Source organism: Mesoplodon densirostris, chromosome 11 (genome assembly GCF_025265405.1).
Source record: "Mesoplodon densirostris isolate mMesDen1 chromosome 11, mMesDen1 primary haplotype, whole genome shotgun sequence".
NCBI classification, from domain to species: Eukaryota; Metazoa; Chordata; class Mammalia; order Artiodactyla; family Ziphiidae; genus Mesoplodon; species Mesoplodon densirostris.
Genome location: NC_082671.1, coordinates 74,675,283 through 74,694,110, shown reverse-complemented (window position 1 = coordinate 74,694,110; position 18,828 = coordinate 74,675,283). Strand labels below are relative to the sequence as shown.

At 47.7% G+C, this 18,828-nt stretch overlaps 2 protein-coding genes across 2 annotated transcripts in view; one reads left to right on the top strand and one right to left on the bottom strand.

Moving 5' to 3' along the window:
* The window catches only part of SYN3 (synapsin III), a 454,719-nt gene that overhangs the window by 227,930 nt on the left and 207,961 nt on the right, over positions 1–18,828 (bottom strand). The gene's annotated exons all lie outside the window — the stretch shown is intronic.
* The window catches only part of TIMP3 (TIMP metallopeptidase inhibitor 3), a 58,114-nt gene continuing 44,431 nt past the window's right edge, over positions 5,146–18,828 (top strand). The window contains exon 1 of the mRNA XM_060112519.1: positions 5,146–5,629. Within this exon, the coding sequence (XP_059968502.1) occupies positions 5,509–5,629 (121 nt within the window). The 5' untranslated portion in view covers positions 5,146–5,508. The remainder of the gene's footprint in view (positions 5,630–18,828) is intronic.

Sequence of the window (18,828 nt, the reverse complement as noted above, 5' to 3'; positions counted from 1 at the left end):
CCTTCACAGAAATAATCGACCAACTGAGCACACAGTCACTTAAAAAAAAAAAAAAGAGCAAGTGCTGGAATATTAGCTCTGTTTCCCATCTCCCACCACCCCAGAAAGCAGGGCACAAAATGTCTCCACTGTGCACATGTGTTTTCTGGCTTAAAATCTCTGGGAGTAGTTCTCTGTGGAAAGAAATGTGAAAACCCCAGGATTCAGGTGAATTCAGCCAGAGACTCACACTAAGGGGTCTTCACTCCCTGGCAGGGCTGGGGGAGAGCTGGGGCAAGAGACGCCCTGCAATTTTACTGCCATGAAATTGGCTCCAGATGGAAGTGAGGAAAGGTGTTTACTCCCTGCTGGTGCCAGACGCAGAGAGAACCTGAAGTACCTACCACCTTAGGTCCATAATTCCCCAGTGCTGGGCAGCAACCCTGCTGAGGGTCTGGCCAGGGCTCATGGTGGTGGGTGGACCAGGGCAGTCTGTTGCTTGGAAAAGGCTATTTTGAATGTAATGACTTTCAGATGGACTGTGGGTTTGGGGAAAGCCACTGAGGCTGGGGTCTGGAAGAGAAGGGGTGGGAAAGAAAAGAGGTGTTTCCCTACACAGCAGCAGAAATGTCTCACATCTTGTCAGTACCTTCACCAGGTTTAATTTCCAGAGGCCAGCTCTGCCCTGGAAGGGTAGGACTGTGGCATCCTCTGTTGTGTTCCCAGATCTCCCCAATCCCCACAAACCCATGATTCACAAGTATGTAGCTTCCTGAGAGCACGGCTCCCCTTGGGTTGACATGTGGCCAGCCTGGGGGTGGAGAAGCTGGGCAGCGGAGGACCCAGACGGGATGCTGACTGAGAGCTCTGTGGCCACTGCAGATGGGAGGGGTTAGCTTCACCCACTCAAAGGCACCCACACCCCACTGACTAGCATGGAATTGTGCCTCTCCCACCTTCTGAGTGAGATTGGCTGAGGATGCAGGCTGAGGGAATGGGTGTTCTCTGGCTTACAGTGCCCCCTAGCACTGGCCAGAGGGATAGGGCTCTGTGAGCTCTCCAAGGAGCTACCACCTGCCTATCTGAATACTGGAAAGGGGCCAGTGGGGCCAAATCAATTCCATTCATTCAATCGATACTTATTGACTTCTTTGTTACCAGCACTCCATCTTTATTACCAACACTGTCTTCAAAAGGCTTACAATCCAGGAAGGTAAACAATCACTTTACAGTCAGACAAGTCGTGTGAAAGAAAGAAGCACAGGATAACATGAAAGGGGGTTGACAAAGACTGGGGATGGGAATCATAGTAGGCTTTCTGGAGGAGGTGACATTTAAGCTGTGATCTTAAGGCAGTAGAGAAGTCCAATGAATTTTGGAAATAAGGTATGGAGATAACAAAAGGCATATTTCCTGTCCTTTTAGTGCTTATGACCCAAGATGCAAAAAGACAGATAAACAAGTAATTACAGTGGGGCTCTATCAGGAACAAGACCCTCAATCTCTCCTATGCCTTTACCATCACAATCTTTGTTTTCAGCCTGAGTCTTGGAGGAGAGAGCAGAAAGCAGAATAGAAACTCACTGTTGATTGAGAGATTGATGGACATGCTTCAGTCCTGGTCATGTTTGATTTGTCTCAAACCTGTTTAAATGGCAAGATCTATCTTCCCTTCAGAGACATTCACCTTGCGCTTGAGACTTTTCCATGGATTCTGAGACTTTCCAGCCAGGGGGATCTTGGAGATCACTGAGTAACATCTTTCACCCAACAAACAGGAAAACTGAGTCCAGACAGGTGAGGTGACTTGCCCCCACACACAACTGCTCTGCAGCAACCTTTGGAACAAATCTCAGGTCTTCTGCTTTTTTTGTTCACCTCAGTCTCTTTTTGTCTCCCAGAAAGAAAATTTTCATGTGTCTCTTTGCAGCAATATGTTTGAAATGTTTTCACAAGGTATTAGATAATTTAGAAAGGGAAAAATAAACACAAAAGAGATAAAGCTCTGAGGAGTACAGAGCTGTATTCATTATGATTAGCTCAGAGGTGATTATTATCATAACAGAGAACGATTTAGTCAGTGCAGGCAGAATTCTCTACTTTTCGGGCACTGCACAAAGGTACTCTGAAACTCATCTATAGATCTGAAATGCAGATTCAGGACTGCGAGTGGCTGCAGAAGAGTATAAACATTAGGTCACATGCTGCAGTTGGGGGGGGACTGAGGCCCATGAGTGGGTGGGAGAGAGCCCAGGTAAGGAATCAGGCAGCTGCAGCAAAATCTTGGCTCTGCCACAAGCTAACCGTGAGACTTTGGGCAAATTCCTTCACCTGTCTGAACCTTATTTTCCCCAACTATAAAATGAGGATGGGTAGTCTCTGAGGTCATTTTTCAGGACCTCTAAATGTCTATAAGAGACTTCCATAGATTCTAGCATCCTGGAACTCGAAAGGAAGGGGGGTGGACAAGACAGATTTAGAAATTTCTTCAGTTCTTCTGGGGTTTATAAATCTATCATTGTCCTTAGCTGTCAAGAGAAAATGGGGAGCCGATATCTTCATTCTTACCATTAGCCCCAGGCCCACTCCATCTAGCTTCTGAAGTGGCCTTGAAAAAGCAATTCTTACATATTATAGGTCTATGGACACCATGACATCTGGATTGATGGCTGTGAGGTCTGCTTGCTGGAGGGCCTGACCCCAGCAGTAAGGCTCCCCTCTACAAGGATTCATGAAGCTTGCTTTCTCTTTTCCTCAACGTGAGGACTGAGCTGACCTCACATGGATGGGCAAAGGGAGTCCTCTCAGGTTAGACATTAGGGAGAACTTCCCAACTGAAAGGGACACTGGCCCAGCTTAGGATAGGGAGAGAGAGGAAATAAACCAAAAGGCAATTTTATTACCTTTCAGCCCAGAAAACAATCTGTTTCCTCTCACGCTTACACAATTAAGGAGCTGCCATAATCAAAAGCTTCAGATGTTTTCTATACAGAACCTGCTGCTTGAAGTTCAGCAAAAGTTATTTCTGATACTCATATTCTCGGCAAGCCTTCCCTTGGAGAAACTACTGGTAATTTGGACAAAACATTAAGTGAGAAGAAAAGAGAGAAGAGAGGACCTCTACATGTAAGACGCTTATCCAAAGTGGATTTGGTCTGGAAAGGCTTATAAAACCTTCCACATGACTGGCACCGTGCAGGGATAAACGGAACTCTAAAATCCGACCAAGTATGCCCTCATTCAGCCTGGATCCTTGGAGTGGCATACAGAGCATCCACTGCTCAAGATTCAATGGGTTGCTGGCCACACCCATATCCATGTCTCCAGGGACCCAATTTTGCACTCTGAGGGCTAAAAAGCAGTGTGGCCAAATATCTCAGGCCTCCCAAGTCTTTCTAGTGTGGTTGGGGAAATAGTACAACTGTATCCCATGAAACAAGGAGCAGAGTTCTAAAGTAAACACCGAGAGAAGGAAAGCTCTCTCTAGGGCGGGCTATAGTTAGAGTGAAGGTGGGAAGGGTCTTAAAAGTTGGGAAGGGGACAAGACAGAAAATTGTGGAAACTAGATTCCCTTCCTTATAGCTAAAATTTTAAGAGGAAAAAAGGAGCTTAAAAAATGTTCTTGGAAATACCATTTCCAGTGAAATTTTCTGATTCTCCCATTCCAATGTCACTTCTCTGAGGTGTAAACAGAGGAGTTTCTGAGAAAGAGGTTGAACTTGCATTTCTGAGCAGTACTTCCTAGTCTTTATTTTGTTCCAAACTTCTAGCATTTCTATCGCCAAATCATTTAAGTCTCTTTCCAAATGGGATGAGTTGGGAGAGAAAGTGAGAGAGACCCAAGAATAGAACGATAGAAGACTCCAGCTGCAAAAGGGCATTTGCACAGTTAAAGCAAACTGCTGCTAAAGTCCAAGAAAATAAAAGCCTCTCTTAAGGTGGGAGTGAGTGAATTGAGTTCCTGGCTGGTTGCCAAGTAATGTCACTTTTCTGTGCCAGTTTCCTCATCTGGAAAGTGTGAATAATACTTGGTGTTTTTCCTATCTAAAAGGATTACTGTGAGATGTAATGAGGTGAGATATGGAAAATATAAGGCAGAATCAAGATGTTACTGAATAATAAAAATAGTCACAGTATTAGCTATTAGCTGTTATCCACTATAGCTCATAGTCTCGGATCCTGGATAGTTCTCCAGGATCTGGTTTTATCCCAGTTTTGGATCAGTTCACCCTCAAGTTCCTTGCTGAAGGATGGAGACCTGTCTGCCCTAGGTGGAGTTACCATTTCCTCCCGCCCTTTCTACTTATTGTTTTTCAAATAGGCTCAGGGACTTCACACTTGCTGTTCTCTCCTTCCAGACTGCCACATGGCTGAGGCTTCTTGTTCACATCTCAGCCAGGATGTCACCTCCTCAGACAGACTTTTCCTTACTATCCCATAGACAGCAGCACCCTCCCCAGTCATTTCTAACCCATTACTCTGTTTTGTTTTCTTCATGGCACTATTACCTTAGAAAATCACCCTATGTACTCATGTATTTACTGATGTATTGCCTTCAAGTTCCAAGGGAGCAAAGAGTTTGTTTTGCTCATCCCAGCATCCAGAACAGTGTTTGTTGAATGACTTCACCATTTACTCTGCCTGAGCCCAGGAAACAACCTTTTATTACAGCCAGCTCCAAAAGGCAGATGGCTTCCTCGTGGACAGGAAAGTCAGGGGCGGCGATAAGGGGTGGGAGTGTATGGGGGATGGTCATCAACCTGCTTCTTTCCCTTCTGACCCTGCTCTCTCCAGAGAAGGTAGAGAGTTAACTTTTGCCTATCCGTTCCACCAGGCGCAGTCAAGGCCTCCGGGGCAGGGCCACCTCTGACCTGCCAACGGGTTGGTGGTAGTTCATTCCGGTTTGGGTCAGAGGCGTCCAGAGGGCGGGGTGGGCGTGTGGCGAGGGTGCAGGCGGGAAGGGCACGGGGGCGCCGCTCGGAGGGCCCCTCTGCCAGTGCGTCTCGGAGGCGCGTCCAGCCCACCCACTCGCGTGCCCACAGCTGCATTATTCCCTATAAGGATCTGAACGGTACGGGCGGCCCCGCCCCGTCGCCCCGCGCCCCCGGCCCCGCCCCTTTTTTGGAGGGCCGATGAGGTAATGCGGCTCTGCCATTGGTCCGAGACGGCGGGCCTCGCGCGCCCGAGAGGGGGTGCCCGGGGGACCCGCGCTATATCACTCGGCCGCCGGGCTACCGCGTAGAGCAGGCAGCGGGCGGACGCTCGGACAGCTTCTCCTCCTCCTGTTCCTCCGGCTCCTGCTCCAGCTCCCGCTGCTTCGCCCGGAGAGATTGCCCACCCGCCCAGTCGTGCGCCAGCGCCGAGGCAGCCTCGCCGCACCCCATCCCGTCCCGCTGGGCACTCGGAGGGCGGCGCGCCCGAAGCCAAAGTTGCCCCGCAAGGGAAGGCGGGCGAGCTCAGGCTGAGGCGACCCCGCCGGCGGCGCGCAAGGCAACTTTGGAGAGGCGAGCAGCAGCAGCGGCAGCGGCAATGACTCCCTGGCTCGGGCTCGTCGTGCTCCTGGGCAGCTGGAGTCTGGGGGACTGGGGCGCCGAGGCGTGCACATGCTCGCCCAGCCACCCCCAGGACGCCTTCTGCAACTCTGACATCGGTAAGCGCTCCCGGTGTCCCCGCCAGAACCCCCACGGTGCCATCTCGCGCGCTGCAGCCCGGACTTGGGCGCTGCTCTGGGTGGCATGGCGAGCCCCGCTCCGTTTCTCTGCCTGGGCTTGGGACGAGGTGGGGATACTCAGGTTCCTGGGGCAGGGGTTCCGGCATGACCGAGGGGGGAGATGCCCTGCAGAGAAACCCACAGAAGCTGAGTGAACCCCTTGCAGCCACCATGCTCTTTTAGGGCGTGAGGTCTTTACCGGTCCTTTTGACATCTGGAAAATTTCCCTTTTCACTATCACGGGAGGACGGGCAGAGGGGGAAAGGTGGGGAGAGTGTTTCTAAACCTTGGAATGCCAACTAAAGTGCTGGGATGATGAACAGTTAAAAAAAGAAAGAAAGAAAGTTGCCAGCCATGTGCAGGGAAAGTTGCAGTAGAGAGAAACTTGAAGTTTTCTGAGTTTTCACCATCTCCCCACTAAGTTCATTCTTTTCACTGAGACCTAACCCCGCCTCACACTCCCTAGTCAAGTGCTAACTGAGCTTCTTGGACTGCCAAGTTTGGGTGGATTTAAGGGGAAAAATGAGAAGAAAGCGGTGGGGTTGACCCTCCCCGGAGGAACTGTATTTGAGAGTGTTGATAGCAAGCAGGAGGTGGCGTGTGTGAGGGATCACTTATCACATAGCTGTGAGAATTCACAGGAAGGCTATTTTTTTTCCTTGAATGTGTGTGGGGAGGGGGAGACTGAGCAGTGGAAAACAGATTTGTCACCAAAAGAAAAAAGATGCCAAGGGTCACATAATGGTGACTATTCCAAATCGGACTTAGTGTCTTGATTAGAGACTCAGTAAGAAGTAGAACCATATCAACGGCCTTGAGAGTGTGCCCTGGGAGAATTTGTTTGGGAGTGTTTGGGACACTTGTGCATGGTTGGCCAGAGGTGGAGTAGCAGCTGGAAAACATCTCTCCTCTCCTTTCCAGCTCATAAGGCATGCAAGTCCAGTGACCCTTGCTGTGTGTGTGTGTGTACACGGGCTGGGGGGTGTGGTAGGACACAGTCTGGCCACCCTCTGCCTGTGCAGATTCAGAGGTGAAGAATGGAGCGTGTGTGTTTTAAGGACAGTCGTTAAGGGGAAAGAAATTTTCCACTGGGTCCTGGTGAGGGCCTCCACAAACGTGCTGCAGGGGAGGAGGGCGGGGAGGCAGGGGCCTGGCGGGGAGGGGCGCCACTGGTGGGCCTGGCGGGCCTAGAAGAAGCAAGGGAGGTAGCTGTGCTGAGCAGGTCAGTCCAGTCGGCAGGCACGGGCATTTGTGTGGCCTGGGGTCACTCGTGTTAGCGGTTTCCTGGGGCCTGTGTTGTGCACCTTTCCCTCTCCCTGGGGAACCTGACTGGCCCCTGGGTTTGTGGATTGCCTGGAAGGATTCTCTGGGGCTGCCTGAGGCCTGGAAGCTTTTCTTTCTCCTCCTCTGACAGCCCTCACCCCGTGGGTGTCACTCCCGCCTGAGTAGCGCTGGGAGCTGCTGGTGGTGGCAGCGGGCTCTGGTCTTGCTCAGGGAAGAGCACATACTCGGGGCCCGGAGCCAGCTGGAGTCAGGGCGTCGTCCCCCGCTTGACAATGGCTTGGGTGTGTTCCCTTGGATTTTGGTGTGTGGGGAGAGGGAGACCTCATGCCTCCCCCTTGCTCTTGGCTTTTGGGTTTCCACCCTGGAAGTTCACCAGGGAACAGTGGAAACAGGAGCAAGGGGACTGCTTCCAGGGGGGCCACTGCCTGACTCTGTTCACTGCTTAGGTTTCCTGCTGTGTGCCTGGGCTAACACAGAAAGTTTCTTGTAATTTCTCTGGATTTATTTAAGAAATCCTCCCACATCCCCCTCCTCAGTAGACTGCCCAGAGAAAAGCAAAGTTACCAGGAAGTACACAAAGACAAGAACATTATGGTAGCAACAATAAAAAAGAAACAAAAAAACTTCGATACTGCTGGCACCGACCCAGAACTGTTCTGCCTCAGTTTGGTGCACTGCACTAGCGGCAGGGATGAGATAATGCTTTTAAAAATGGGAGGTGTGGATGTGGGCTGCCGGCTCCTTGACCTCTGCTGCCTTACAGTACCCTGCTGGCGTCCAGTAGGTGGCTCCCAGTATTCCTAGCTCATAGCCCTTCTGGTTTCCAGTCTGTCTGGGTTGATGCCTGCCTGTTCTCTCCCTGAAGGAAATGTGTAGATGTTTCCATTCCCCTTGACCCTTACGACCCCACCAATCAATACTGTAGTCCATGAAAAATGCTTACGCCAGCCCACCAGCTTCCTCTTCCAGGACCTTCCTGGCTCTTTTCTCTTCGTGGCCGGGTGCCATGTTGCTGGGTGAAGGCCCTCTCTAAGGAATCCCCTATGGCCTTCCCTCTCCTTTCTCCTCATCCACAGGTGTCTCTTTTTGCCTGTCTCCCCCAAAGCCCTGGGGATTGGCATTGCCTTCTGGATGAGGAGGAGTTAAAAGGTGTTGCTATGGCAACTCCAGGCCCTGCACCCTAGCGAAGTGTTTAGAAGAATAAACTACATGCCGGCTTATAAAACATACTGTGGCAAAAAGAAAAGGACTTGGCAGCAGCTACGATGTCTGCGGCCCCCTCCCCACCAGTCGTTGCCCCTGAAACTCTTGACAAAACCTTGACTCTGGAGGAGGGAAGCGGGGCGGGGCGGGGGGGACGAGGAATGAAGAAGGCAGCCTTGGCCTGCTTTCTGCTCCACAGCTCTGTCCAGCTAAGGAAGGGGTGGGCAGTGCCAAGAGCCTTCTGAAAATTGGGGTATGTGTGCCCGTGCCTGCGTGCGTGCGTGTTTGCGTGTGTGTGTGTGGTTTCTGCAGGGGGCGGGAGCAGTAGAGAGAGAGAATTTTGCTTCAGAATGCCAAGCTCTCCTTTGCACAGAAGCATGGGGCTGTGCGATAGAGTGCTGGGGGCCTGCCCCCTGAGCCTGAGCCTGTTGGGAATTCAAGAGTGAGGCTCAGCTTGGGGGCCCACTGCCAGCTTTGGAGGATGGTCTCTGGATGTCTCCGAATTGTTTTGACAGGGACCAGTGCCAGCAGATTCTTTTGGTATCAGATCTGAGGTTGTGGTTTTAGCAAAGAAGCCATTTTCAAAGAAGCCTGATCTATTCTCTCTCACTCACAAACACGCAATTACACTTTACGCTGGGCTTTGTGACTTGAGGAAAATAAAAAGGATCAGACTTCAGAGAGGAGCCAGTCACTTGGGGAGCGGACCCAGGCTGTCGACATCTTAGTAAATCTGGAAAGAGGAGAGCTGCGGTTTGTAGAAGGAGGGAAGGGACATCTCGCAGACTCCCACTAGGTTCAAGCACTTCTTAGATCCCGTGTCTTTCATCCACCCAGCATCTTCAAGAGTAGGTATTACACCTATTGTTTTCAAAGGAAAACACTGAGTCTGAGAGAGATTGTGCTTGCTCAAGGTCACCCAGTTACTGTATGGTAAGGCTAAAGCCATTCTTAGTTACGCCATTCTTCCAAAACTTTTCAACTTTCAATTACCCTTGATATTCTAAGGCAGACGACGCTTCCTAGGACCAGGATGAAATGGACAGTTAACATTTGAAGAATGCCTTACTTATCTATTTGGGGAGTTTTCCTTAGAAATATGAAGACAGCCAAAATGGCCAGAGGTTTTAATTAAACATCATCTTATGGGACTGAGAACTAATTAACATCATCCTCATCATATTAGGGTACAAATAGAGAAAATTAAAGGAAAATTTCTAATGTTCTTTGGCTATTAGAACTGGAAGGGACCCTCAAAACCACCAAGACAAAGTAAAAAAAAGACTCGATTTGTCTCACTGAGGCCCAGGGAAAAGCAAAGCTAATGGGGGACAAGAGATCTTGGCCTTCAATACTCTTACCCTTCTGGGTGGGGATGAATGGAGGCCTCCCAGGGTGAGGTGCCCAGTCTATGCAGACTTCCAGTATGATGGGAGGAAAACCAGAGACAGTTAGGAGGCTGGGTGCTGGGCTGGCTGGAGAAGGTGCCCCTCCCACAGTTCTGTGTCCCTTTCACAGTCCCTGGATAGATAAGGCTAGAAAAGTGGACACAGAAGTGGCTTGGGTGGAGGGACTTTTGTTTGTTTTGCAGGAACAGCAGGAACCATTCAGCTCCACTGCTGAATGGCACATTCCAAAAGGTTCATTAATTAAAAACAAAAACAACAACACAATTCTCCATTGCATTTAGCTTGTACCATTCCAGCCAGTATGGACAAGGAGGCCCCTTCTTCTAGCCTTTGTCATAGTCAACTCCTGGGTGGCCTGGAGAGGCAGTGTGTGGTGGCAGAAAGGCTGTGGCATGGGCAGAGCTGGGCTTAAATCCTTCCTCTGGGGCTTGTTGGCTGAATGCACTTAAGCATGTTATTGGGCATCTTTAAGCTTTAGTCTCCTCATTTATAAAAGGGGAATAATAATCTGCACGTCCTTGGACCTTTAACTTTTACCCACATTTTAAAAATTACAAGGATAGTATGGATACATTCTATGACTATGTGTGTATGTATCTGTGTGTACATCGATATCCATCCATCTATCCATCCACCCATCATCTATCCATATCTATCTATCTATCTATCTATCTATCATCTATCTATCTAAAATCAGATAAGGGTGAAGTCCTTTTTGATCACTTCCTCTAATTCTAGTCCCTTCCCTATGCATTTACATACATAGGTACTCATAGAAAATTTATAGTAGTTTTTTCCCTTGGAAACATGAGTGGTAGAACACCATAAACAGTGGAATACCAATATAGCATTCTGTTTTTCAATGAACAATGTGTTAGGTTGTTCTCAGTTAATATACATATAGATCTACTACATTTTTTATAATGTATAGAATTCCATAGGGTTATACATGTTTAAAACTAATTATGGAGTGATTACTATGTGCCAGGCACCATTCTACATAATTAACATGAATTAACTCATTTAATTCTCTCAAAAGTCACATGAGGCAGGTATGCTACTGTCGTCTCCATTTTACAGATGAGGAAATTGAGACTCAGAAAAATTAGGTAACTTGTTCAAGGTTGCTGCAGAGCCTGTATTTAAACCCCTGAAGCCTGGCTCTAAAATATCATCAACTACTATACTATATATTACATTATATAATGTATCATATTATATAATATAGTGTTATATACGATTTTATTACTATAATAATACAATAGCCCTATAGGTATAGGTATATATTTATTTAGCCATTCCCCTACTGATAGATATTTAGGTTTCTAACAGCTTCTCATCCTCACAAAGAGCACTACAACAAGTAGTCATCGTACAATCCTCTTGTTCCTATGCATGGATATTTCTCTATGGCAAATATACAATTTGGAATTATCGGACATAAAGTATGCGTGAACAGTTCCTGACAATTTGCCATCCAGAATGGCTGGGTAACACAGTTCTTTTCAGATATGCAACATGCAGAGATGGAGGAACTATTACAGCCCTGTGCTGGAGATACTTTCATGCTTCTTTCAAATGGGAAAACAATTAATGAATTTTATTGACTTTCTGAGTTTTTTTTTCCCTTTTTGCTTGTCCCTTTATCCCTTTGACAGGGAGCAATATTAAGGCTACTTAGACCAAGTTGATGGGAGCATTTTTGTAAGGAGAATGGGGCTTACTTACGTGCCAGGAAAGCCATGGCCTTTGACTTGTTGCAGTTTTGTATTAATTCAGTTGCAGATGGTTTTATTTTTATTTTGCTTTAATACGAAGCAATGGGCCTTTCATTACACTTAAGCTGCTTGACTTCAGGATTTGACACGAACCCAGGTTCGTGTTTTGAAGACATCTGTGCTGTGCACAGGGTCTTATTTGCTGGCTCAAAGATGTCCCTTAGTTGAATAGGCCTGGCCAGGCTCATGGTGGCAGCAAGGGGACACATCCCTTTGTCCCCCTTCTCCCCTTGTCATTCAATTTGGACGGTGCTTGGATGAGAGTGGTGGGATGGCCATAGGATGGAGATGGACAGTGGCGAGGGGGCAGGGTGGGTCCTGGCCAAGAAGAGATGCTGGAGTCTCATCTTGATGGGAGCTAGAAGGGTTAGTTTAAGAGAGAATTATTTCACTGTTGTGATTAAAACCTTTCAGTGGGGGCTTCCCTGGTGGCGCAGTGGTTGAGAGTCTGTCTGCCAATGTAGGGCACGCAGGTTCGTGCCCCGGTCCGGGAAGGTCCCACATGCCGCGGAGCGGCTGGGCCCGTGGGCCATAGCCGCTGAGCCTGCGCGTCCGGAGCCTGTGCTCCGCAACGGGAGAGGCCACAACAGTGAGAGGCCCGCGTACCGCAAGAAAAAAAAAAAAAACAAAAACCTTTCAGTGGACTGTTGGGATAAAGTGTCATAAAATGGCTCCAACAATGGCCAGTCTGGCCCCTGCCTACCTTTGTCATCATCACTGGCCCTTCCAGCTCCAGCTGTTCACATTCTCTCTCTGGGTCTTGGCCCATGCCCTCCCCTCGATTTTGAATACCCCTTGTTAACTTCTTATTCTCCGCATCTCACTTGGTCCCTTTTCCCTGCCCACTTCCTGGCACTGGTGCAGAATAATCACACCTTGACCAAATTTAAAACATGTCGAAAAACACCATTCTTCAGAGCTGCTTGGGAAATTCCCAGAGGGGGTTATTCTTGGGCTGACCTAAGGGCTGTGTACTACTCAGAGGGATGCATCTAACCCTCCTAAGAGAGGAGGCATCTGCTATGTTCTCTGCATTACTTGATAAGTCCAGCCCCACCTTCTGGACATAATACGCCACCACCCTCCCAAAGAAAAATCTCCTTTTTGGCATATCAGTAACCCTACCAGGTGGAGACTGCCCACCCCATCTGCCTGGTGAGGCCAGAGAGGTGAAATCACTCGCCCAAGATCACACCATTAAGAAACAGATGAACCAGAACCTACATTTGCTTAGTCTACCTCCAAATCTGTGTCCAAATCAGTATAGACTAAGGGCTAGGACTCTTTGGATTTGAGAAGATGCTACTCCTTTTGTAACTTCCCCACACTGGTTTTTTGATTCCCTGCTGTTGGGGTTTTCCTCCATATGCTTCTCTTTGATTTTTTTCCATAGCCAGCCTCTGCAGCCCCTGCCTCCCCTGCCACCCCCAGGTTTATTACAGTACAGCCCTGACTAAACCAAGCCTCGCACCCTATGTCGAATTCCTAACCAAGTACTCTTTCCATTTAATCAGCAGTTCACAGCCTTTTCAACATCACGGACTATTTTTATTAATTTTCCTTCAATGGATTTCATGTTTGGAAAATCACAACTTCATGTCTTGGGTGTTGATTATTTTTCCACTACAAAAACCAGTTAAACTATATGTGTCACTGCTGACCATAGCCAGTCATTATTCTGATATAATCAGCTAATACAGTTAACTGCAGCCCAAAGCAAAGAAACTTGGTGTTTGCCTAAGCCTGGGAAGCATTCTCATGGGTTATTGGATGATGGCAGTGTATGATTTGGGCTGGTTCACTGAAGTGCTGAAAAGAGTTCACGGACCTCTTGTAGGCTGCTGTTCTTCGCCCTCTGGGAATGGCTCTTTTCTTTCACACCAGTTTGCCACCTCTCCTCCTGTGGGCAGGTCCACACATCTCCCACCCTTGCCGATTTCTAGGTTGCCCACAGCGCTGAGAACAGGGCTGGCGGAGGTGGTGGGTAACCGCTGTGTCCTGGTTGAGTTGCCTAGCCATTCAGAGGGGGTGACATGGGCTCCTCCTATTTATCTGTTTTCCTGTGTTAATCTCTGACAGGCTGGAGCCGATGAGTACTGACTCTAGCTAAAGGAACTCACTAAATAGCGTTTGACAGGAGGTCACAAGGTGTCTATCCCAGCCGCAGTGGAACTAAGAGGCCTTTTTACTTGGTTGCTAAAAAACTAGTGTCTAGAGGAGGGGAGGGGGCCAGGACAACTTTTCCTGATGCCTTTAGAAGCCATCTGCGAGGCTGGGGTGGTCCGGCTGCCACAGAAGTGACGGTCCATGCTGCCCAACACCCAGTTATAATTTATGTACATGTAAAGCCTGTCACCTAATGGTGGCATCCACGGTGCAGGGCGTAGAGACCTTAAGTATTCCCAGGCCTGCAGCCACCTGCTTTTTGTGGGGGTGGGGAAGGGAAGGAAAGCAGAAAGGTTGGCTTCAGAGAGCCCAAGGGCAAGTTTAGCGGGTGGAAAAATAGAGTCCTTGGATGACAGAGGGTGGGGAGGGCGGGAAGAGGGGAAATCCAGAGCAGACCAGAGCCATTCCGGAACCAGAGACTTTGAATATTAGTTGGCAGTTATTTATCCCCACCACCCCCGCCCCAGGCCATCTTTGATCCCTCTCAGAATGAGGGCGCCGGGCACCAGGTAGTTCAGTTGCCTGCAGAGAAGCAATGTTCATTCAGAAATCTCAGAGCTCTTGCAATCCCCAGGTTAGAGCATGGGGAAGGTGAGCCTCGTAACCTGGGTCAGGCTTCATGAGGATGTGGTTTCGTGACGTGAAGGCTCATGGTGTTTGGCTAAGGTGCTTGCAGTTCATGAATTAGGATGGATCTCCTTTTGATTTAGACTTGATCATCATGAATAGACTCATAGCCTTTGAGATTTGGAAACATAGTACCTCTTGTGAACTCTGCTGCTCACCTAGTGTGGTTAAGTTCTCTGGCCTCAGTTTCCTCATTGGCAAAATAGGGGGAATAATAGTATGTACCACACTGGGTTGGTGATTAAGTGAAAAAGTTCAGGGAAAATGTTTAGTACAGAATCTGCCACATACCAAAAGCTCAACAGATGTTAGCTTTTAGTAGTAGTGTTGTTATATTATGTGGCAGAGGGGGTACTCTCACTTTATTACTGGTGAGGAAAATGGGGCTCTGAGAGGAGACAGGATGTTTTCCAGGGTCACATACAGAGAGCTGCGTTTCAAAATCACAGCTTGAGACCCCCTCCCACCCAAGTCTAATGCTTTTCCACTTTGTCCCACTGCTTCGCACAGGACAGAAAAATGAAGTTCCCGCTCTGTATTTTCACGACTCTCCACATTTTAGAGTCTTAAGTCTACTTGATCTTATTTGATTATCACAACATTCCCACTGAGGAAAGCAGGACAGTGAGGGGTCATCGTTCCCATTTAACAGATGTGGACAGTGAGAACTAGTGTGGTTCAGGAGCTCGGCCACACAGCTGATACATGGAATTGGGATTGGAACCAACTTCTTTCAAGGCCAAGTCCTTCACTCTTTTCCAGGGTCAGGGGCCTCCCATCCCTCTTCAGACTGCTTCAGCACGTTTGCCTCTGGTAGTCACAGGGGGTAGATGCTGGGGTAGTCAATGGGAGGGCCTGGGAAATGGTGACATTGAACTTGAATATGAAGTCCATAGCCCCATCCCCATCTACCCCAGGGTTGGGAGATGTGCAGTGTCCAGGAGTGAGCACTGGCTGGGAGTCAGGACACCTGGGGTCTAGTTCTAGGTCTCCTCCTGACTCTAGAATCACCCTGGTGATGTCAACCTCCCTGGATTTCAGGCTCTCATCTGTGAAATAGCAGGACTGGCTCTATGTGGCATGTATGCACTTTTTCCCCACCTATATTTATGGTAACTGATGTTTTCCTGAATGCCTACTATGTGTCAAGTATTTCTGGCTTTAAGTTCCTTTGGAAGGGGCTCTTTATCTGAATAATTGAGCACCTAAATCCATCAACAACACCTTTTAGGAGGTAAGTTCTTTAGAAATGTGGTCTATAAAGACAAGAGCTAGGATCTCTGTGGTTATGAAAGCAGATGAGGGCTTCGTCTGAACAAAACCACTAATGAGCCGATGTACTTTATCAGATGACATATTTGACGACCAGACTTCCTGCTGAAGCAGAGCTGATGTGCCAAACAGATAGCAAACTTGCAGACCTAACTGATGGCTAGAATTAAAAATCAAGGTCACTTCAGTGTCTGTCATTGATCACTGGAGGGCTTGGTAAAAATTCTTTTGAACCCCATTAACACCACTGCTGAAGCTGACAGAGAAGAGGTGGTATTGAGACTCAGTGCTCACGGGAACAAGGCCTTCCTGACCCATGGTCTACCGGAGCAGCCCCTCGCTCCAGAAGATTTGATTCACGGCTTAGCTCAAACATCCCTATATGAGAAAACTCCCCTCCTGGAAGACTGGCTCATATAAAGACCTGTGATTAAGATGTGTGTCATCTGATGGAACCTTTGTTTAAATGGATGAGGAGGGGGTTTGGAAGACCCAGATCAAACATGAGCCCTATTGAGCAACTGCAGTGCACTCCCTTCCCCAACAATAGGACAGGGACCCCCAAAGATCTTGCGACTGTGGCTTCCTGATAGAAGTACCCAGCAGAAGGACTGAGAGATGTGAGAGAACCCTAACAACATCCAGGTTGTTCTCTGGGATGCAGTTCTGAACAAATGGGTGTGGGTGTGGATTCCAGTTCCTTCCTGATTGCTTCTCTTTTGGCCTGGGTTTCCTCAGCTCTCATCTAGGTCAGATCATAAACCCAAATGCCTACAGAGGCCAGTCATTGGAAGCTGCATGTTTGCATGTTAAACATATTGAATTATTACTCACGTCTACCAAAAAACATATATGTTTTTCCCCACTCTCTTGTTTTCCCACTTTGGAGTAATGGATGGGTACTAAAAATTATTTCTTTATTATAAGACAAACAACAAAACAGTGGGCAAATATGATGAAATTAGTGAATTATCTTTGGCGTTGGAATTGGGGGGAGCGATAGAGGATGGTGACGACTATGGAGAACTGAACAGTCCATGTCCCTTCAGAAGGGCACAGCTGCTGTCCAGCTCCAATCTATCAGAATGCGAGTCCAGTGCTGCCAGATTTCCAGTCTCTTAGGACAAGCTAGAAATCCAAGATTTTAATGTGAAATCTAATTTTTAAATGCTGGCACAATTAAAAAGAAACACACACACGTACACACGCGTGAGCCAAACAAAACATGTCCCTGGGCCAGCTTCAGCCCTATGGATCACCAACTTTGTGACCCTGAGTCCAGATAATCTCTTGAATTTCCTTTGGGTTGTAGGACCTCTGAGTGAATAAGACCAACTGCTTTCTCAGGCAAAATGATGTACCTGTCCTCTGTGTCCCCAGAGAACACTGCTCATGCACTTGTTATCACACTTTCTGTGCTTTCTGAGGTGGTTAGGAGCACAGGTCCTAGAGTTAGACTGCCTGGTTCAAACCTTGGCTCCATTAATCAATAGCTTTACGATCCTGGACAAGTCAATCCTTCTCAGCCTCCTTTTTCTTATCTGTAAAATGGAGGATGCCACAATAGGACTCTTAGGCTCCTAGGGTGGTGGGAGAGTTCATTGAGATGATGGGAGTCACCGGCTTGGCCCACTGCCCAGCATGTAGTGAGAGCTTGATAAACATCAGCCATCTTATTATTACCACTAGGTGCCTCTCCCTAGATGGTGAGCCAGCTGGAGTACAGGGAATCACACACTACTCTCCATCCATTGCCCAGTGCATAGTAGGCATGCAATAGAAGTATCTTGAATGATGGACTTCCCTGGTGGCTCAGTGGTTAAGAATCCACTTGCCAATGCAGGGGACATGGGTTCAAGCTCTGGTCCGGGAAGATCCCACATGCTGCGGAGCAACTAAGCCCATGCACCACAACTACTGAGCCTGCGCTCTAGAGCCCACGAGCCACAACTGCTGAGCCTGTGCACCACAACTACTGAAGCCCGCATGCCTAGACCCATGCCCCGCAACAAGAGAAGCCACTGCAATGAGAAGCCCGTGCACCGCAACGAAGAGCAGCCCCCTCTCGCCGCAACTAGAGAACGCCCGTGCACAGCAATGAAGACCCAAAGTAGTCAAAAAAATTAATTAAAAAAAAAAAAGTATCTTGAATGAATGAGGGCATTCGAGGAAGAGAGCCTTCCAGCCTTTCCAGGCAATGGTGCACTTAGCTTGCGTGTGTGTCAAAGAGAGAGAGAGACAAAAGGAAAACCAGTTTTGACATGCTGGGCACGACCAGCTCAATGAAAAAATGCTGTTCTAAGCTGCTAAGATAGCAGATAGTGTGCTAAACAGTGGCGTTGTCTTGGGAAATACAACCGAAGCTATTGCCCATCCTTTTCCAAACAGAGAAGGGACGAGACGTCTGGGAAACCAAAGTGCAGATGTTGAACCTTGGGTGCTTACATCATGGGAGCTTTGGCAGCTTGACGGATTTTATTTATTCAGGGCCCCTTTAAGCCAGAGGAGATTCCTAGAGGCTCTTAAAATTTAATGCCCCACCTGGATAGTTAACATCTGTGTTTTATTTTGTTTAAAAAAGTTAACTCCAAATAGTTCAAATTCCTTTGGTATTCCTGAGAGAAGAGTTTCTTACTGGGCAATGCACAAGCAGGGATGTGGAAAGGGTAAGGCTAGATCCGCACCTTCTGGGAGAAATAATACTGCGTGCCTCAAACGTGGGCCATGTATGTAGTTTTAAATTTTCTTGTAGCCGCTTTTGAAAAAAGGAAAAAAAAACCCATGACGTTAATTTTAATACTATTCATAATCCAATATTCCAAAATATTATCTTTCCAACATGTCATCAATTTAAAACATTATTAATGGGGTTTCAATTTTTTAAGTTTTTGAAATCCAGTATGTATTTTACACTCACAGCACATCTCAGATTGGACTAGTCACATTTCAAGTGCTTAATATCCACCTGTGGTTAATGGCCACCTCATTAATAGGACAGTGCAAGTCAAGACAGGATATGTGAATGCAAGCCATCTTTTTTCTCTCCTCCTTGTTTTATGAGCTGTGCACAGAGATGTGGGGAAACTGGAGGTACACTGGGGCTACTGACTCAGCTTTGCTACAAGTGACTTTCAGGCCACAGGTCCCTGTGTTGTGATACTGTAGAAGCCATCTGACTCCTGCTCTCACTTGACAAATGGGGAACTGAGATCCAGAAAGGTAGAGGAGGTTGGCGTAAGAGATAGAGCTGGAAATAGAAAAACAGTACTATTTGATGATATCTAACATTTATTAAATCATTTTTATATTCTAAGACCTTTTCATGCATTATCTCCTTAAACTCTCATAACCACCCAATGAGAAGGCAGTGTTATTTCTGTTTTGCAGATGAAATGATCTC